General features: G+C 45.8%; 1 protein-coding gene across 5 annotated transcripts in view; it reads right to left on the bottom strand.

Annotated features, from left to right (window-relative positions):
- Nucleotides 1-21,667, bottom strand: part of POLDIP2 (DNA polymerase delta interacting protein 2) — a 260,669-nt gene that overhangs the window by 70,901 nt on the left and 168,101 nt on the right. For all 5 annotated transcript variants that reach the window (XM_085649090.1, XM_085649089.1, XM_085649088.1 and 2 more), the window contains 3 exons: nucleotides 13,780-13,916; nucleotides 12,841-12,867; nucleotides 11,653-11,778 (listed from right to left, as the gene is read on the bottom strand). In XM_085649090.1, coding sequence (XP_085505216.1) covers nucleotides 11,653-11,778; nucleotides 12,841-12,867; nucleotides 13,780-13,916 — 290 coding nt within the window. The remainder of the gene's footprint in view (nucleotides 1-11,652; nucleotides 11,779-12,840; nucleotides 12,868-13,779; nucleotides 13,917-21,667) is intronic.

Below are 21,667 nucleotides of genomic sequence, written 5' to 3'. Positions count from 1 at the left end.
CGATCCTTGCCGGATTGGGGTAGGCAATGGCTTTTGAGGTGTCTATGGTGGCACTGAGGTATTGCTTTATGTGGGATGGTGTTAACTGTGACTTTTGGTGGTTCACCGTGAAGCCTAGTTGGTGCAGTAGCTGGATTGTAGTGGCGGTGTGGTGTACACATTGGTTGTAGGATGCGGCTTTTATGAGCCAGTCGTCCAGATACGGGAAGACGTGAATGTGCTGTCTTCTGAGGTGTGCCGCCACTACCGCTAGGCACTTGGTAAATACCCGTGGTGCTGTTGTGACCCCGAATGGGAGCACCTTGAACTGGTAGTGTTGCCCGTCCACTACGAATCTGAGGTACTTTCTGTGGGCATGATGTACCGGAATGTGAAAGTACGCGTCTTTCAAGTCCAGTGTGGTGAGAAAGTCGTTCTGGGAGAGGAGCGGAAGTACCTGCTGAAGTGTTACCATGTGAAAATGGTCTGAATGTATGTACGTGTTTAGAGGCCGGAGATCCAAGTTAGGTCGTAGAGTCTCGTCTCTTTTTGGTATCAGAAAATATAGGGAGTAGACTCCTACATTTTGCTGATGGGGGGGGGGACCTGTTCTATTGCGTGTTTTTGTAGGAGGGAGATCACCTCCTGCTTTAGTAACGTGGAATGTTCTTGTGACATTGGGCGTTGCCTGGGTGGAATGTTGGGAGGGCTAGATGCGAGTTCCAGGCAGTACCCTGAACGAATAATTTGGGTCACCCACTTGTCTGATGTGATGGACTCCCAGACGTGAAGGAAATTTTGTAGTCTGCCCGACTGGAGTGGGATGGTCTGGGGGGAGCCGGGGAAAGTCATTGGGTAGGCGGTGTGGCAGAGCGGGCAGTACTTGTTTTGCCTCTGCCTTTATTGTTATTTCCTCTATATCCGCCTCTTTGATAACCTTTTGTGAAGGTGGACTGAGGAGGGGATTTGTAAAACGTGGACGCGGTATCTGAGGAGCAGCCTCTGCCCGTGCCACGAAAGGAAGAGCAGCGAAAGGAGCGTCTAGGAGGGTGTGACTGTAGGGTTCCCATAGATTTCACTGTATCTATCTTTTTTCATCTTCTCGAGGGCCTCATCTATCTTTGGGCCGAATAAATGTTCCTGATCGAACGGGTGGTTTAATATAGAGGCTTGTACCTCCGGTTTAAAGCCGGACACTCTCAGCCAAGCGTGCCGACGGAGTAGGACACTGGTGTTAATGGCCCTGGAAGCTGTGTCTGCTGCGTCTAAGGCACAGCGTATAGAGGTATTGGTTATGGTTTTACCCTCTTGGATTAGTTCATTGGCCCTGTTTTTATATTTTTCTGGGAGATGGTGCATGATGGTTTCTAGCTCATCATAATGCGCCCTGTCGTATCTGGCCAATAGCGCTTGAGTGTTGGCGATACGCCACATGTTAGTTGCCTGTGACGCAGTGCGTTTTCCTGATGCGTCCAGGAGCTTTGATTCCTTGTCAGGTGGTGGTGCTTCGCATGACGCCTGGGAATTTGATCTCTTTCTTGCGGTGGATACCACTAGGGAATCCAGTGGCGCTGGCCCTTTGATGTAGGCAGGGTCTGTAGGGGCAGCTTTATACTTTTTTTCTATACGCGGGTTTAGGACCCTAGCCCTGACTGGGTCTTTAAAAACCTCTGGCGCATGTTTTATTACCCCTTTGAGCATAGGTAGTATAGCAGTAGACCTATGCGCTGTATCAAAGGTATCTAGGAGTAAATCTTCCTCTACTGGGTCAGTGTGTAGCTCTACCCCGTGATAATGTGCCGCCCTCTGAAGTAGGTGGTGAAAACCTAGTGAGTCTTTTGGTGGTGATGGCCTGGATGGATATAGGTCATCTTGTGGGACATCTGGAATATCTGGATTATTATAATCATCCCAGGGGTCTGGGGATCCTGTAGGGGTGGGGTCTTGTGGCACATCTGCTGGGTTGTAGTATGGGTCCCCCTGATCATCATGGTCTGGAGACGGGGTCGGAGAGCGATGAGGCCGGGGTGGAGAAGGTGGAGGGTGGAGGAGGTGGAGAGGGTGGAGGAGGTGGAGGTGGTGGGGAAGGCACTCTGAAAGGGGAGGTAGCACAGTCCTTCCTCTTTGGAGGTGGAGCTGGTCTGTCCAAAAGTCTCTTTTTAGAAGAAAGTGCCAAATGTCCAGTTTGTGGATCCTTGGTAAGTGTCTTTTGTAAAGGATCCGGTGTAAAAAGTTCTTGCGACACTGGTTGTTCGGTCGGCGCCGAAGTTTTCGGGGCCGACGGCTTCTTTGGCTTGTCTGTGCCGTGCTTTTTAGGGACCTCCGATTTTTTGTTCGGTGCCGATACAGGCCTCGGCATGGGAGTGTCGGTGCCGAGGGCCTTATGATGTTTGGTCGGCACCGAGAGGCTAGGTTTCGACACTGAGGGCTTTGGTGTGGAGCTCGGTTGAGGTAGAGGCCGATATTTTCTTCGGTGCCGAAGGGTGTTTTTCAGCACCGCTGGCAGGCTGGCTCGAGCCGCCGGAAGGCTTGCTTGGCTTCGTTACCGGGCCCGAAGGTGGGGTGTTCGAAGCAGTGTCTTTGGTCTTGCCTAGGCCCAAAGGTGAAGGTGTGACCGAAGCCTTTTTGGGTGTCGGTGTGGGAGGGGGTATTTTACTCACAACCCTCTGCGCCGGGGTGATGTCCCCCACATCAGAGTCGCTGGCTTCGGAAGCACTGACGAGGTCCTCTAAGGTGTGCTGGTGTCCCGGAACTTCGACGTCGTCCCCGAAGATGTCTACTGGAACGGAGGTCGAGGAGTGCGCCATTTTTCTTCTGGCCCTTCGATCTCAAATAGTCTTTTTAGACCTAAAAGACTTGCAAGCGGGACAGTCTCGAGCCTCGTGTTCAGGGGAGAGGCAGAGGTTGCACACCTAATGAAGATCGGTGCGGGGGAATTTGGACCCACATCGAGGGCACTTCTTGAATGGAGTTCTTTCCATCAGCCGGGACCGGAGCCTGGAGAGGCCCGAAGGCCGCTGTCGATGACAGGAATCGAAAGTGCGTCGAAGAAGAAGGAGATTAGTATCTAAACAATACCGCGGAGAGCGAGAATTTGCTTCGATCGTCGAACTGAAATGTTCGGAGCTGGAGCACAAAGTATTACATCCGAGCCCGATGGCGGAAAAAAACAATCTGAGGATGGAGCCGAAGCCCATGCGCAATACGAACCAAGGGAGGAGTCACAGACCTCGTGACTTCCAAAGACTTTCCAAGAGGAAAAACAAACTGCAAACATCCGGGCCCAACACCAGATGGCGATCTATGCAAAAGTGGGTAATCTGCAGCTCATATGCCTCGAACCCATGTTTTCAGAAGTTTTTTAAAGATGGTAAAGACAGAGCACGCTCAAATAGATAGGGGTAGCTGATTCCATTGATTGTGGGCCAAGAATGAGAAGGAGCAAGCATAACTTGTCCAATGTCCAACATTGGAAAACTCTCCCTATTGCACTCTTGGGACGGGCAGCTCTGTACAAAGTGATGGCTCTGCCCAGCTTCTTATATGCACTACAGAAGACTCCGCACCTTGTGCCACCCCACTATTTTGCTTCCATTGAATCGGAGGTGCGTAGTCTGCTATGGAACGATGGTCCGCCCCGAATTGCACTACCTTCCAGATAAGACCATCTCTTTGACCTATCGTAAACTCCTGAATAACTCGCCCAACCTACTTGTTAACATCCGGGCAAGGTGGTGTGCAGATGTTGGTGACATTGACGACGAGGACTGGAGGGAGGCCCTAGCTTCGCCTCGGGAGGTTGCGATTCGGTCCCGGTTCAAACTAGTCCAACTTAAATTGTTGCACAGGACCTATTATACAAGTTCGATCCTGATTAAAATGGGTCTCCAGAGTTCTCCTGTCTGCCCGCGGGGTTGTGGTCAGGTGGGCACTTATCTGCATCAATGGTGGGAGTGCCCGGTTCCCCAGAGGTACTGGGGGGAGATTATTACGGCTTTATCCCTGATTTGCGGAAAGATATTGAAAGTTCCGAGACTTTGCCTCTTGAATATCTGGGAAGCCACATATCTGACTAGGCCGGAGAGAATGTGGTTCTCCCTGGGGTGCATGGTGGCTTAGCATAACACCGCCAGAACGTGGAAAGGTAGAGTTGCATTGCAATGCTCGGATTGCGAATCCGATATGGATTGGTGTATGCAGGCTGAGAGTGGTGTATGAAAGCAGGGGCTGCCCGGGGAAATGGACCAGAATCTGGGCCCCATGGAATGAAAGTAGAGGTTGGTTGTGAGCCCCCTTTGGGTATACCTCTCCGTTTGTGGTGGACAATGAAACACTAATCTGGCGCTCTTTGACCACAATCCTACTGATGACAACTGGATTTACAGCTCTTGTACAGATGTGCCCATTAGGTAATGGGTGGTATTGATTCTTTGCCACATTTGATTTCATCCTTGCTATATAATTTCATGACTGCATTTGTATTTATGTTAATGTTTGTGATATAATTTGATTTGTTTTCTTCAATAAAAAGATTTTTTTTTTTTTTAATTAAAAAAAAGTATGAGAAGGAACTGCTCCAGAATCTGGTCGTTCAAATGTGTTTGGGGCATAGAAGTAATAGATCATTAGATCTAAGCTGACGGGCCGGGATGTATGGCTGCAACTTGTGCCTAAGGTAGAGTGGACCCTTTCCGTGCAGTGTCTTACAAACTAAGCAGAGAAGTTTAAAAAGGGCACGCTTTTTGATCAGGAGCCAGTGAAGGGAGCGAAGAGAAGGCTCTGACGGGGAGCGGGGAAGATTCAGGAACAATCGAGCAGCAGAGTTCTGCACCATCTGAAACCTGGCTATGAGGCTTTTGTTGATACCCACCAGAAGGGTAGTGCCATAGACCAGGCGACTCATTATCAGTGCATGTACCAAAGTTTTCCTGGCATGTAGAAGGGTCCATTGGAAGACCTTTTTAAGTAATCGCATGAGACCAAAATAGGTTACAAGGACCGTCTTGACATGCTCACTCATAGTGAGATTATCATCAATGAGCACTCCTAGGTTCATAGCATATTTATTGGGAATGGGGGAGGGCCCAGCTCCAATGGCCACCAGTCAGCTGATTAGGCTGTGTGTGCTTTCCCAAACAGGAGAATCTCTGTTTTAGACATGTTCAGCTGTAGACAGTTGTTGGACATCCATGTGGCTACTGTCAGTAGGCATTTCTTAAATTTAGCTTTGGTCAGTGTTGGGTCATGATCCATGGTGAAGACCAGTTGTGTCTCATCGGCATAAGAGATGGTTTCAAATCCACATGATCTTATAAGTCTTGCCAGGGGGGCCACATATACATTGAATTGAGTGGGGCTCAGAATTGAGCCCTGTGGCACCCCCTTATCGAGGATTGTGTATGCCGATGTAAGCTCGCCCAGCTGGACTGAGTTTGTACGTTCATTCAGCCACTCAAGAGCTTTACCAGCTTTACTTAGAAACTAGTATTGGCACTAACGTGAGACCAAATTGACGAACGTCATACTAGTACTGGGAAGTTCCTATCCGGACATTGGAAAATATCCTATATTTGTTGGATGTCAAAATGAGGAAATAAGTATCCTGTAAATCTATAGACCGCATTTAGTCTCCCTGACGAAGGTGAAAGAAATCTGATGAAGAGCTAACATTCTGAACTTATTCCTACCAGCTTTTTGGCATATTTCAGATCAAGGATAGGACAATATCCATTCTTCATATTTTTTCTTTACCAAGCAATAACAGGAGTAGATGTTTGTTTTTTGTGGGGCATGGTTACCCTTTTCTGATAGCCTTCTTATATAGAACAATCTGTACCTTCTGAGCCATATAATTTAGTTGTAGAGGTCTTGACAACCTTCCAGTATTGTGGGGGTGGGGGCGGAGGGCTGTAGAAGAATAACATTGAATTTTTGTGCCCATACTTAACAATATCAAGCAACAAATTGCAGTTTGTTATCCTCTGCTACAAGAGGAAATGATCAGATACGACACCTCGCCCCCAACTTGGTGTTAGACGAAATAGCCAAAGTAATGGAGTTACTCTTTAAGGCTGGAGATTTACCTGCTCCCCAGACCGCTGTTGTGATATATTGCCCCTGTAGTTTTGCTACTTTTGAAAATATTGGTCCTGCACAGGCTGTTGTTCTCAGCACTCCATTTGCTATTGTCTCTACCAAAAAAGTGTACCGGAGTTTCGCTGTCCTCAACCATACCTCTTGAAGATTCGATCTTCAAGCGTTGAATCTGTTAATCTACGTGGGTACCAAATAAGGAAGAGCCAGAAAAGGGCAAGTCTAGAATTTTCCTTTGTCCTTGAAGGGTCAGTGAAGTGGCATATGCCACATGCCTTCATTAGGTGAGTTCTTGGATCCACTGATATTCTGGTCCAAAATCATAATTCTCTCTTTGAAATATCAATGAATAATAATTAACTGCCCCCGGTATGCTGGTTAGGTGTCCTATGGCTCGCCTGAAAGAACAAAGGGTCTTAGCCGACCAGCAAATCGATGGCAGGGAGAAGTTACAAACCACAGTTATCCTGGAACGCAGACTGGAAGAGCAGCTGGGCACTACATAGAATAGGCTAGGACACTGATGCTTACAGTATCACAGGCTCCAGGGAGATGCTTGCCTTTGATGGAGGCTTCCCTTTTACTGCAACAGAGCGGAGGGAGTTCTGTGGCCCAGATCTAGTTTGAGTAGATCTCGCCTTGGGAGGGAAGGTGTGTATTTTATTACCATATAATAACCCCGGAGTAGGGGTACTGGGCTTCACACCATAGATCTGCAGTCTTGCCATTTTGAAATACACAAAAAGGAAAATGCTACTTACCAGTATGCATCTATTCTTGGCATGTAGAGCTGTAGATTTGTATACTTGTGCATAGATCGCCACCTGGTGTTGGGCTCGGATGTTTGCACTTTGTTTTTGTCTTGGAAGAAGTCTTTGTAGTCACGAGGTAGGTGACTCCTCCTCCTTAGGACGATAGTGCGCATGGGCATCGACTCCATCTCCAGGTTGTTTTGCCATGGAGGGTTTTGATGGAGTTAGTAAGAAATATAAAGGATGTCCATGTGTAATGTATCTAAGTAAGATAGTACTGGAACAGATAGATGTATCCGGGGAGGTGGTTGGGCGTATACGTATCTACAGCTCTACATGCCAAGAACAGATGCATACTGGTAAGTAGCATTTTCTATTCAAGGCATATGAGCTGTAGATCGTGTACTTGTGCATAGACTATACAGCAGTTTCTTCCTTAGCGGTGGCTACCTGCATCTGTTGCAGTGGTTTGAAAAAGTGTTCTAAATACAGTCTGGCCCACACTAGCTTGTTGTTTTGGTTGCACATCTACACAATAGTGTTTTGTGAAGTGTGTGGTGTAGACCAAGTTGCTGCTTTGCAGATATCATCTAGGGGAATATTCCCTAAGAATGCCATAGAAGCCCCTAGTTTGCGTGTGGAAAGAGATCTAGGGAGAATGGTTAGTGTGTGTTTGGCTTTAAGAGAGCATATTTAGATGCATTTAACAATTCACCTTGCAATAACTGCTTTGGAAATGGGATTGCCCTTATGAGGTGGGGAGAAAGCCACAAAAAGAGTTGTTTGGTTTTCCTAAAGGATTTTGTCCTTTCAATGTAGTAAAGTATTGCTCTCTTAATGTCTAACGTGTGAAGAGCCCGTTCTGCCACGGAGCCTGGTTGTGGGTAAAAAACTGGGAGCTCAACAGACTGATTAAGATGGAAGACAGAAACGACTTTAGGTAAAAGTTTTGAGTTAGGCCTAAGAACCACTTTGTTTTGATGGATTTGTAAAAATGGTTCTTGTATGGTTAATGCCTGGAGTTCACTAACTCTTCTCAGAGATGTGATAGCGACTAGGAAGGCTACTTTCCAAGTGAGGTACTATAATTCGCATTTGTGTAGAGGTTCGAAAGGGTGACCTATGAGTCTAGTAAGAACAATATTTAAATTCCATACTGGAGAGGGTGGAGCTCTAGGTGGAATTATTCTTTTAAGTCCTTCCATAAATGCTTTAATAGCAGGTACTCTAAACAAAAATAAGTGTTGTCTGTTTTGGAGATAAGCTGCTATTGCAGCAAGATGTAGTCTTATGAATGTATATGCTAGGTTACATTGTTGTAGGTGCAGGAGATAACATATGATGCACTGAATAGAAGCATCTAGTGGATTGATTTTGTTATTTGTACAGTAAATTACAAATGGTTTCCACTTTGTGGCGTAACATTCTCTGGTGGTAGGATGTCTAGCTTCTTTAATGATGTTCATGCAGTCTGGTGGGAGATTGAGGTAACCGAACTCTAAGACTTCAGGAGCCAGATCTCAAGATTGAGTTTATTGGAATCTGGGTGCTTTATCTCTCCATGGTTCTGAGTGAGAGGCTTGGGTGAGAGACGCCGTTTTTGATGAGGAACTACTGATAGAGCCAAGAGTGTTGTAAACCATGGTTGTCAGGCCCATGTTGGAGCAACCAGGATCATTGTGAGGGAATGCTGTTTGAGCTTCCGAACCACTAACGAAACTAGTGGGAGAGACGGAAAAGCGCAAGCAAATTTGTCTGACCAGTTCATCCATAGCGCATTGCCTTTGGACAATGGGTGTGGATACCTGGACGCGAAGCTTGGACATTTTGTGTTTTGATGTGTGGCGAACAGATCTATTTCTGGCTGACTCCAGATGCGAAAGAATGGAAGAAGAATTTGAGGATGAAGTTCCCATTCGTGGATCTGCTGTGTTTGACGACTGAGCAGATCTGCAATCTGATTGTGTACCCCTGGGAGGTGTTCTGCAAGATGTATGTTTAGCGGGATGGCCCACCTCCATATGCTTTGAGATAGGTGTGAAAGCTGTAGAGTGTGTGTCCCCTCTTGTTTCTGTATGTAGTACATTGCTGTCATATTGTCTGTATGGACCAGGATGGCTTTGCCTACTAAATGGAGTTAAAAGGATTTTAGTGCTAGAAAAATTGCTGCCAGAAGTTACAGGTAATTTATGTGGTGCTGTATTTGCAGAGAGGTCTATATACCCTGGATCGTGTGGTTCTGAAAATGAGCTCCCCAGCCGGTGAGCGATGCGTCTGCTGTTAGCACTATCTGTGGAACCGGTTTGAGGAATGGCCGCCCTTTGGAAAGGTTTTGTGTGTTCCACCACTGCAGAGAGCGATGTGTGGGCTGTCCACCAACACCAGATCTGTTAACTGACCTTGAGCTTGGTTCCACTGACGTGCCAAACACTCCTGTAAGGGACTCATTTGGAGTCTGGCATAAGGGACGATGAGAATACAAGAGGCCATCATCCCGATCAAATGCATTACCAGCTCGAGCTGGTAATGAGTGTTGAGATATTAGAGCTTGCATACTGCTTATCCTGAGAGGGTTGGGGTATGCTAAAGCTTTTGAAGTGTCTATTGTAGCACCTAGGTATTGTTGTATGTTGGACGGTTGGAGGTGGGATTGGTGAGATTCACAGTGAATACCAAGTTGTGAAGCAGCTGGATTGTTTTGAGTGTGTGTTGTACACAGCTGCTGTTTGACTTGACTTTTATGAGCCAGTCGTTCAGATAAGGGAACACATGAATGTATTGTCTTCGTAAGTGAGCTGCTACTACTGCGAGGCACTTGGTGACCACTCTGGGTGCTGTTGTCACTCCGAACGGAAGGAATTTGAATTGATAATGTTGGCCGTCCACCACGAACCTGAGATATTTCCTGTAAGTGGGGTGAATGGGAATATGAAAGTAGGCGTCCTTTAGATCTAGAGTGGAGAGAAAGTCACCTTGTTGAAGCAGTGGGAGCACCTGTTGGAGAGTGACCATGTGGAAGTGGTCCCACTGAATGTAGAGGTTTAACGGTCTGAGGTCCAGTATTGGCCTGAGAGAGCCATCCTTTTTTGGGATTACGAAGTAGAGGGAGTAAACCCCTATGCCTTAATGAGGCAAGGGGACATGTTCTATTGCATGTTTTTGTAATGGAGAGAGAACCTCTTGTTTTAGAAGAGTCAGATGCTCTAAAGACATTGGACGTTGTCTGGGAGGGTTATTTGGGGGTGTAGAGGAGTTCCAGGCAATAACCATACTGGATAATTTGTCTTAACCACTTGTCTGTTGTGATAGAATTCAGGTAGGAACTGTGAAAGACATCCCCCGACAGGAGTGGGTTGATCGGGGGAAGTGAAGGGAAGTCACAGCTTGGTGGTAGGGGAGGTGCGGGTATTGTTACCGCGACCTCTTACCTTACCATTGTTTCCTCTGTACCCTCCATGAAAGTATCCTCTGGAGAAATTGTTTTAATTGGGGCTCTTATTGGAAAAAGAGGGATGCTCCGAGCCAATAGTTTGGAGCCAGTCCAGTAAAAGGAGCAACAAAATTAACCTCTAGGGGTTTGCAAGGCCCCCATGGCCTTGGCAGTCTCTGTATCTTTTTTATATCTTCTCTAAAGATGTATCTACTGTGGGCCCATAAAGATGCTCTTGGTCAAAGGGCAGATTAAGAATAGCAGACTGCACTTCCTGTTTGAATCCGGAGAATCACAGCAAAGCGTGCCTGCGTATCAAAACGCTGGTATTAATAGCACGAGTTGCAGTGTCTGCTGCATCAATCGCACATTTGATGGACGTATTCGTTATTAATTTTCCCTCTTGTATAAGGTCATTAGCTTGGTCTTTGAATTGGTCAGGAAGATGTTGCATTGGCTTTTCAAGATCATCATAATGAGCTCTGTCATATTTGGCCAACAAAGCTTGGGCATTTGCAATCCGCCAATGATTTGCAGCTTGTGATGCAATGTGTTTTCCCGCTGCGTCTATGAGTTTGGATTCCACATCAGGAGGAGGCGTGTCGCCTGTGCTTTGTGAACTTGCTCTCTTGCGTTCATTAGACACTACAGGTGAATCTAGAGGGACCGGACCGTTAATGTACACTGGGTCATTGGGAGCTGCCTTATATTATTTGTCTAGTCTGGTGTTAAGAGTCCTGGCTCTGACGGGGTCCTTAAAAACTTCTGGTGCATGTTTTAACATTGGCAGGGTGTGTGTGGACTTTTGTGTTGGTGCAAATGTTTCCAGTAAAAAGTCCTCCTTTAAAGGGTCAAAGTGTAACTGTACTCCGTGGTACTGAGCAGCTCCATTAATGAAACATGGCTTTCGTTTTAGTACAAAGAGGCCGCTGATGTCAGTAGCGTTCATCCATAATGTTTGCAGACAAGAGGTATTAAATACAAAAAGGCTTCTTATAATGTTTCTGCAGTGACCTTTAAATGTACTCGCTCATGGCTGTGCCTATAGTGTGACAGAAATGGGGCAACTAGGCATTAGAATATTGTTTTTGACACCTCACTTCACCTTAATGGTAACCCCCTTTTTAGGATTGTTGTGTTCCAGTGCCCTTGTAAGCCCTAATTTATCTGACAAAAGCTACTGTCTGGGCTCTGCACACTGCTAAGCATTGCTACTGTTGTGCAGTTTGTCATTATTCTCCAACCTGATGGTGGAAGTTGTCCTTTAAAAACCCCAAGTCTGACTGACGGGCAAGAAGGAACTTAAGCTTTAATATCTTCACATGGCTATAAGCACAGACCAGATTTACCTGTCAAACTAGCACAAGATGCAATTCATAAACACCAACAGATACTTACCCTGCCCACCACCCCACGGCCTCGGACTGTCTCCAGGGTGCCTGAGAGACTAAAAATTCTCCAATGTCGCTCCCGGAGCTGCACCACTTCAACTCCCAAATTCTCCAAGCGGATACAGTAACGCCACTGAAGAAAGACAAATGCAACAGAGTCAGAGTTCATTCGAAATCGTAAGTGGACTGCCCGAAAGACCCCGCCACCTCCCCGAAAAATTCGAGAACATGTCTAGAGCAGGCCAAGGCGTTCCCAGTTTTTGATGGCACACCATATTAACAAGTGAGAGCAGAACTGGTTTATGAGAATACAAAACAAATTGGCTACAATATTGATAGTAGTTCTTGCTCTTACAGAATACTGTCCCTTACCCTCTAAGTATCGGTTTGTAGCTTTTAGAACTGTAGATTCACATGCTCCCACTCTCCTCCTCAGAGTCAGTACCCTGTTTGCACATCTCTGAAACATTAGGTATTTGCTTTATGTTTATACACCATTTGCACAGTCACCACATTTTTGTAACTACCTACTCCGAAATAACACTCCCCAGCTGTGCAGAAAACAGTCTAAAAATGGAGTCAGTGCTCAAGCGCATTCCCTACTAATGGAGGAGTAACAAGAGACCTTTTCGAACAGCAACACTAGCAACGCCCAAGCTCAACACTCGATGGCAGGAGTAAGCAGAACATGCCACGCATGCTACGAACATTTAATTTATCAATATTGTGGTTTGCTGAAAACCTGTGTGTTAAGTAATGCCTAACACGGAGCACAAATAAAAGAGGAACAATGGACCAAAACAAAGCCTGCTAGAAATCTCATGCAGCTCATGTTAAAAATGTATTCTGAATTGATCCTGCTCTAACGGCAAGGAGTTTCAGAAAAATGGTCCATAAAATACTGTCTGATGACATAAGGAATATCACAGGGTATGTTTTTTGATAAAAGGTGATTAGAGCAATACTCAATGGAAGGGATTTACTGAATTCCCTCGACAGACCTTTCATGTTAGCCCTTCAAATGAGCCAAAGAAGACCGGACAGGTCTGCACCTTACTTAACAGCTGTTACAAAGTATCACAGCTAAGCATATTACTCATTCTATTATTTTGTACCGATCGATTTAAAATGTCATCACCTTACACCTTACACCTGAAGCTCACAAAATGTCCTAAAAAAACACAGTAAGACTTACCCAGTACACATGGGAGTTCTGTGCTTCCTGCAAAGACAAGGGAAACTCAGAATTAGACATGCCAGTTCACTGATTAATGGTAGTTAATCCCTAGCCTCCAGCAATGGGAGATACATAGTGTGCCGCCTCTACAAGGAGGGGTAACAGCATGCCTGCCAGGGAAACCAATCCAGAATAAATATTTGTATACAGAAGTAAGAAAGAACTACGGCTCAGCAGACAGGATGGAAGATGTTCAGGTAGGCTCACAGAAACAAATAAGTGTGGTCACAAAGGATCAGGAGACAATACGATGCCCGACAGGTCTGTAGTTAAAATCACAGCTCAGGAGAATATGTAGAGTAACCATAATCACCCAGCAGATAATAGAAAGTACCCATGAAGACTCTATAATTATCGTGGCGCAAAAAGTACTAAGGTAGAACAGGCTTAGATTCCCCTCTAGCAGAATGAAGTGTGTGAAAGTACCAACACTCGAGGATTCGAGGTTTATCACGGTAAAGAGCATAAGTAAGGCACTCAGAAAGGACCCCATGTCCTATTAGGAAAGGGTGGTTCTCTCAAAGACAGGCACACACATCCTAGAGTGCTTAAAAACATATTCAACAAGATTGGCCTCAGGACAAAGTATCCAAGAAAGAATATGACATGGAATGTCCCCTCTCATTAGAACAGTGTGGCCACTATCTCCTCTGAAGATACACTGAAGTAAAGTCATTCCCATTGACCATTGAATATGAAGGGTGACTCATGTCAAAACGGAGATGGAGGATTGCACATAGGTTTCTTAACTTAGCACAGTATTGGAGCATCTGCAAGAATGTGCCCCAGACGACCTCTCCGGTGAAAGACATTACACAAAACCTGGTTTAACTGGTCTTTGAATGGTTTATTATTAAGACTAATCTCCTCCGGAGTAGAGGTGAGTTTAGCCCTCACCCGCATGCCCATGTAGAATGGAATCACAGTGATGCGGATGTTCTCGGTTGTCTCACGGTGCACATCCGACAGCTCAAGCCAGGGATGATTCTTTTCCTGCCAGGCGAGCAGCGTCTCCCGTGGGACAAATGGTGGAGCTGTGAAGAGGGAGGAGACACCCAGTGAGCATTAATGTCCTGAGATGCGCCAGGACATTTAAATTCCAACTGAGTGTTTTCAATTTAAAGAACAAAATATACAATTGCTGTTATTAGAATGATTATTGATTATTGTGACCTATGTTCAAGAGTAGTGTTTTATGTTCATGAGTAGTGTCGTAGAAACACCCACTTTATGTTTTAACCTTCTACACACTTCTTTGAGCTTTGATCCCCGGGGTTTTTCGCATTTGCAACTCTTCACTCCAGCCTCTCTCTTACTTCCATCCTCTTTCTTCAGAAGAAGGCATGTAACATACCCAAATGCTTTGTAATTTTTTGGACAGTCCCTTATTTTGTATATTACTTTTGCTAGAAGCATACACTGGTCATTTTATGATGCCAATACTCCGATCACAGAGAATTCAGGGATTGCCACTTTACCACAGTCGCTCTCCTAGCAGTCATTAGTCCAAGGAGCACAAAAGTCTTATGGTTTGTGAGTTTCACCTCTATTCATATACCCAAAAAAGCCAGCCTGGGACACAGTGTGATCTACTATTTCATTATTGTGGTTAGCGTTGTTCACATTTACGCCCAGTACCTTCACAATTCCCAACAGCTCCAAGTCATGTGCATGAATGATTAGGCCTCATTTTCACACCTAGGGTGTTTGCATCTCGGTACATAGGGGTTTGAACGGTCTGGTGCAGTGTAGTATGCAGTTAAATATTTCAGTTGAATGCTGTTTAATCCAATACTTAATACGACTTCTTGAGGACCCACAAAACTTTGTCTCCATTATGAACAGCTGAAGTCTCCATTTATCGATTTCCTCTCTGTCATTAAATGACATCACGATGTCTGGTGCGTGCTAGCTAAAAGTACTACACTGTGTATTATACACCCGTGCTAAAGGGGTAGCTACTGCTGCCAAAAGATTCAAAAAAGATATCCCTGGATCTGTTGTGAGGTATTAAGAACCACATTTGTTTTCTGAGATCATAAAAAATGAAATGTAAAATACAGAATACTCTGAGTGCATCTATTCACCCAATACAGAATACTGAGTATAGCATCCAACACTGTTTTCAGTAATTCACTGTGGACACAGGACTGGGGCAGGTCCTGTGACCAGAGCTAGCAGTAAGGCATTGACCATTCATAGCAAGCTGACGGCACAGCTCCGGTGCCCAGAAGACTGAGCACAAAACCTGTTGCATATGCAGAGTCTGTTGCACATGGCCAAAGTCTGTACGCAGATGATCAGATGGCAAAAGGGAAGTGCAGGGTTTGGCCATGTGCCAACTCTGGTCCCATCTGGCCAGCTGCACTTGGCCGCCAAATGCCCCGTGGGATATAACCAGTGAATTCAGTTTTATTTTGGAATATGAGTCAACATTGCAAAAGAACATGAAGAATGTAACATTTGTAAATTTGAAGCCTTGAGAAAGCCCCAGGGCCATAAGCCCAGGGGGTGACACACATGTTGGCTGTCCTTCAGCTATACGAAAAAGGAGAAATATAATAAAATTAAATTGGAGCAATACTTGTATGGATGGGAGCATGCTTTTTTAACAACAGGGAAGACACTCCTGCGCTTCTCTGAATAGGGTGTAGATGGCTGTATGCAGGGTCCTCTAGGTGTGGGTCCTGTGCCATCAGGACCCACAGCTGCACAAAGTCAGACACACAGCCCTGTGCGCATGTCCAAGGTCCTTCACCGCTGACTTGGCAGGACCATGGCTGAGCTCAGTGCTAGACCAGATGGCAAACACAGCGCAGGTCAAAGGCCATGCACAGCAGATATAAAGCACCCAGGAGCAGAGAGCAGTACTGAAGACCTTGCACAGTAAGTCAATGAGCACCTGGTTCTGTGTGCAGTGTTGGCCAAACAAAAGGCCGGCACAGTTCACAAGTATGCACAACAGTTATTGAAAATCCAGTAGCTTAGTGACATGCCAAAGGCTGTGGGTAGTGCCTAATGAACACAAGCGCACTGTGTGCAGTGCCAGATCAAAGGGTTGGTACTAAACTGCGCACATTTGAAGAATTGACAAAGTGTCCATTAAGCACTGAGAGGCTGAGTTCAGAGTCATGCTGAAGGTCTGGCACTGTGCTACCTTCGGCCACGTACAGCAGCTAAGATCTGACAATGTACTCAACCCCTGTTATACAAGGACAAAACCTATGCACAGTAGTATGTTATCATGGCAGCAGGATACAGCATATGAAAAAAGCCAAACACTCACTGAACAATTTTGAATGTTACATTTTTGTTATGTGCTCAGAAGAAAATAAAACCTTTCTGTTAGAAACAAAAAACCCACAGAAATTACACGGAAAAAAAGTAAACAAGTACTGGCGAACCCAATAGCTCTAGTCTGATTGACCCATTGACATTGCAGTGATTTGCAGAGCATCGCCAAAAAGCTAAATGTTTTTCACCATGCATGTGTGAACCTACTGAATGGCGTTTAAAAAAAAAAAAAAGAAAACTAAATGAGTGGCCCAGCAGCATGTGGCCAGGCCCTCCCCAAAAATTATTTCTTTTAAAGGACTGTGAGGGGTGGGGGAGCAACACAGGAGCAGGTGGAGGGGCTTGGGGTTAACGAAGAGTGGGCAGGGGGAGCAACAGACGACCTTGAGGTCATGGGGGAGGTTAATAATTAGAAACAACTGCAAAAGGCCTATTAGGGAAAAGTAATGGAAAGGATGGAAGGAGAGCAACCCAGAATGTGTAGGTGGAGGGCAGGTATAGAAGGAAAAGCAGAACACAAGGCAAAAAGCAAGTGGAGGTTGAGGGAGCAACACGGAGCACATGGGAGGGTATTGGGGGGGTTTAGAGCAACACACAAGATAGAGCAAGAAAACACCTGCACTCTCATGGAGTTCTGAACGAAAAAGAAAAAACTAGTTACTTACCTGTACACTATGGTTCTCCAGTATTATCTTTCATAGATTCACATGCTTGTATCTTCCCCGTCGTCATGGTGGGAGTCTCACGGTAACAGAATGACCACAGCAGTAGAAGAAAAACTGCATAGCAAAATCCCATAGGGAATCATCCTATTTGGTAACCAAATCTTATCATTATGTGGTCCAAGACTCAGCCAATCGGCTGCTAGCCCTGCCCTCACACTCCCCAGCAGAGCCTTCCTGCCTCAGATTTCCAGCCCCGAGTGCGAGACTAAAATACATCTAGAGACAATGAGGTTCTGCCTGAGAAATGGGGAGGTGGGCGGGCCGCATGTGAATCTATGAAAGATAATACTGGAGAACCATAGTGTACAGGTAAGTAACTAGTTTTTTCTCCAGTATTGAATCTTTCATAGATTCACATGCTTGTATCAGAATAGTAAGCAGTACTTATCCCAAACTGCATTTCCAGGCTAGAACCCCAATAACCGCGGGCTCTGCTCATTTGTATAGATTGTTAACATGCATTGCAGTATTTGAAACATTCGTGTCAATAGACATATTTGTTCATTCAATCATCATCATTATACATGATAAATACCTTAATGAAATAGGTGCCGTAGAACTGCTTGTCCCATTGCTGCATCCTTTCTCCACGCTGCGTCCAGACAATAATGTCTAGTAAAGGTGTGCGCATTCTTCCATGTCGCAGCTCTACAAATGTCTGGCAGTGGCACCCCTGCAAATAGAGCCGTAGAAGTTGCCATCCTCCTTGTGGAGTGTGCACGTACTTTAGATGGTAAAGGTTTACCAGCTTTGCTATGACACGAGGATATTGCTGATGATATCCACCTCGAGATACTCGACCTAGAAAGTGCCACCCCTTTCCTGGGACCGGCAAAGGCTACGAAAAGCGGATTTGTCTTTCTGAATGATTGGGTCTTGTCGATATAGAATTTGAGACATCGTTTAATGTCTAAAGAGTGCAATGCTCTTTCTGCCGCTGTTGACGGGTCTTTAAAAATGTAGGCAAAACTACTGGTTCATTCAGATGAAAGCTGGAAGGGACTTTAGGAATAAATTTGGGATTCGTCCTGAGAATCATTCTGTCCTGCCTGAATTGTAGGAATGGTTCTGCAATCGAGAACGCTTGAATCTCGCTGACCCTTCTTGCCGATGTGAGCGCTAACAAGAACGCTGTCTTCCATGAGACAAACTGTAATTCCGCCTTATGGATTGGCTCAAAGGGCGGTTTCATTAACTGTGTACGAACTGTATTCAGCTGCCAAGGAAAAACTGGTCTTTGAACAGGAGGGAACATTCTGAAGAGCCCTCTGAGGAATTCATTAATAACTCTTTGGGACCAAAGAGAGGACTGATCAGGCACTCTTGTGTACCTTGAAATCGCGGCTAGGTGTACTTTTATGGACATATGAGAGCGCCCTGATTTTGCCAATGTCAATAGATATGGGAGAATCTGATCAGAAGAGACCCGAAATGGATGGAAGTCGTTAGATGCACACCACTGACAGAACCTTTTCCATTTCGCCGCATATGTTTTGTTTGTGGAGACTGCCCGGGATCGTGATAGAATGTTTCTGCAGTCCTGAGGGATCTTTAACAGGTGGAATTCCTGCTCGTGAGGTTCCATGCTGACAAGCTGAGCGATTTCAAATTTGGATGCAGTATCTGTCCGTTGTTCATCGTTATCAGATCCTGCACTAATGGGAACTGTATCCTGGGTGTCATTGAGAGTCTGATCAGTTCGGAGAACCACGCTTGTCTCGGCCACGCTGGTGCAATCAGAATCAGATGGCACGGCTCTGATTTAATTTTCCTTAAGACTTTCAGTATTAGAGGAAAGGGGGGAAAGGCATACGCAAACATTCCTGTCCAGCACATCTGTAGCGCATTGCCCCACGATCCCTTCTGCGGAAACCTGCTTGCAAAGTTTTTGCATTTCGAATTGTGGCGGTCCGCGAATAAGTCTAGCCTTGGCGTGCCCCATACCTTGAAAACTCTGGAAAGGTGCTTCCGATGTAGTTCCCACTCGTGAGAGATTTCGGGAGATCTGCTCAGAATATCCGCTCTTGTGTTGTCCACTCCTGCAACATGTTGCACCTGAAGCGAGATGTTGTGAGCTAGAAGCCATTTCCAAATGTCTTGTGCTTCCTTTGACAGAAGTTTCGACCTTGTGCCCCCTTGTTTTAGCAGGTAAAACATAGACGTGGAGCTGTCAGTCTTCCCCAGAACCGTAGATCCGCGAATTCTGGGTAGAAAAGCCTTGAGTCCCGAGAACACGGCCCTCAGCTCTAGCAAGTTGATGTGGAGCTGCGTTTCGGACTTTGACCAGTGGCCCTGAATTTCGAGCTCCTGGAGATGCGCTCCCCAACCTTGAAGAGAAGCATCCGTCATCATCACGAAATTGTAGACCTGTGATTCGAAAGTCAGTCCTTCCGCTAAATGATCCCTGATCTTCCACCATGACAGGGCGTCTCTGATCTGAGGAGTGATTACTATTCGATCCTCGAAGGATCCCTGCCTGCGACTGAAGCCATTGCTCGTCTAGCAGTTCTTGTATAGGCTTCATGCGGAACCTGCAATTTGGGAGTAGGGGGATACAAGAGGACATCATTCCCAACAATGACTTGTAGATCCTTACTGAAACGGACTTTTTTATTTGCAATTGTGTTGACAACCGTATGATCTTTCGAATACGCTCCTCTGACGGGTAAGCCTTGGCCTCCTCCGTGCAGATTAGAGCACCCAGAAATTGAATGGACTGTGCTGGTCTGAGATGGGACTTCTCTAGGTTGACTCTGAGACCTAGCTGATCGAAAAGCTCCATGCAAACGTGAAGGGAGCGATGGGTGTCTCTGAACGAACTTCCTTTGATAAGCCAATCGTCCAGATAAGGGAAAATCTGGTGACCTTGTAGTCTTAGGTGGGCCACAATTGGCACCATAGACTTTGTAAAGATTCTCGCCGCGGACTTTAGTCTGAAAGGTAAGACTTTGAATTGGTAATGACGCCCCGCCACCATGAAGCGTAGACATTTTCTGTGTTTTACGAGGATTGGGACGTGAAAATAAGCATCTAAGAGGTCCAGGGATGCCAAATAATCTCCTCTGCCAATCAGGAGAAGAATTTCCTGCAGGGATAACATTCGAAATGATTTCTTTTGAATGAATTTGTTTAGACCTCTCAGGTCCATTACCTGCCTCCATTTTGATGTGTCTTTCTTTTTTATGAGAAAGAAATGCGAGTAATAGCCTTTCCCGCGTTGAAGCTGCGGAACTTCTTCTATCGCCTCCTTTTGTAACAACGCTATCACTTCTGCTTTGAGGGTTGATAGATGTTCTTGTCTCCTGTGTATAGGAGGCTGAATTGGAGGCTTTTCTACGAACTCCAGTGTATGGCCATGTTGTATTACATCTAAAACCCATCTGTCCGTTGTTATTGACAGCCAAGCTGGGTAAAATGAAGTCAGGTAATGCGTGCTGCTTCTCGGACAAGTGGTGGATGTGTTGAAGAAGTCATTGTCGTCGATTGGATTGCTGCGATTTTCCTCTCGCAGATGATCTTCCCCTGGACTGTTGCTGATAGTTATTTGAGGATCGAAACTGTTGATTGTTCGAGTATTGACGATATCCCTGCTGCTGGTATGGCTGATATCTGTTCGATTGGAACGAGGATCTTTGTGTAAATTGTCCTCGGGATCCTCTCCTCCGAAAGGACTGAAACCTGCCCTGTTGAAGAGATCCCAGCGCCCGCGCTGTATCTGTGTCTGTTTTGATGCTTTGGAGGGCCTCATCGACATGCTTTCCGAACAGGTTCTCTCCATCAAATGGCATGTCCACTATTTTGGCCTGTACCTCTGGTCTGAACGAGGTGGCCTTCAACCACCCTTGTCTTCGCAGAGCTACTGCACCTGCCATTTGTCGAAAAGCCACTGAGGACAAATTCATAGCGATGTCTATGGATTCCGATGCAGCCCTAGCTCCATCCTGAAGAATAGCAGCCACTTATTTTTTATCCTCTAGAAGATTGGAGAGCAAGGGTGCTATATCACTCCACATCTGCCTGTTGAATCTGCTGATAAGGGATAATGCATTAGAAGCCTTTATGGAAGACGCTGCCATCACCGCAAAGCGCTTCCCTGCGCCATCCATTCGTCTTCCGTCTTTGTCCGGTGGAACCATTGTTGTTGAAACCGGATTTTTTGAGTTTCTTTGGGCGGCCTGCGTCACCACAGAGTCTGGTCGAGGATGACCAATCAAACAGGCCGGAGACGATTCTGGAGCTCTATTTTTCTTGTCTATTCGAGGAACTGAATCAGCCACTGAAGCCGGGTTCCTCATTATCTTCAAGCCTTCCTCCCAAATATGGGCGATTATCGGGATGGATCGCATAGACTTGCGTGACTCCTCTTTAAAGTCATATAGAAAACATTCGGCTTCCTGAACTGGAAGCGGAAGGTCAAAGCGCTTTGATGCTTTCTCCATGATATCATGGAACCCTCCTATATCTTGCGGTGGAGTGCGCGGGTGTTGGAGATGTCGACGGTGTAGTTGGGAGAATATATTGGTCCCATTCATCGACAACCTGCTTATCTTGAAGGAGTTCTCCTTCTTCCAGTTGATCGGCGTCACTGTCTTCCAAGTCATCTCTGATTGTCATAATCGGTGGAGATCGTATCTTCTGAGTGGAAGTTTTGGGAGAAGAATGAGGTGGTCGTACCTGTGTCGGCTTCTCCACCGGCTGTGGCGCTTGAGAGTTAGCGTCCGGGAAACGCCGATAGTAGTCGTTTATCATCAGCCGCAAGTCAGTCA

This window comes from Triturus cristatus, chromosome 3_2 (genome assembly GCF_964204655.1).
Source record: "Triturus cristatus chromosome 3_2, aTriCri1.1, whole genome shotgun sequence".
NCBI lineage: Eukaryota > Metazoa > Chordata > Amphibia > Caudata > Salamandridae > Triturus > Triturus cristatus.
The sequence above is the reverse complement of the archived record's forward strand: the minus strand, read 5'-3'. Positions and strand labels throughout refer to the sequence as shown.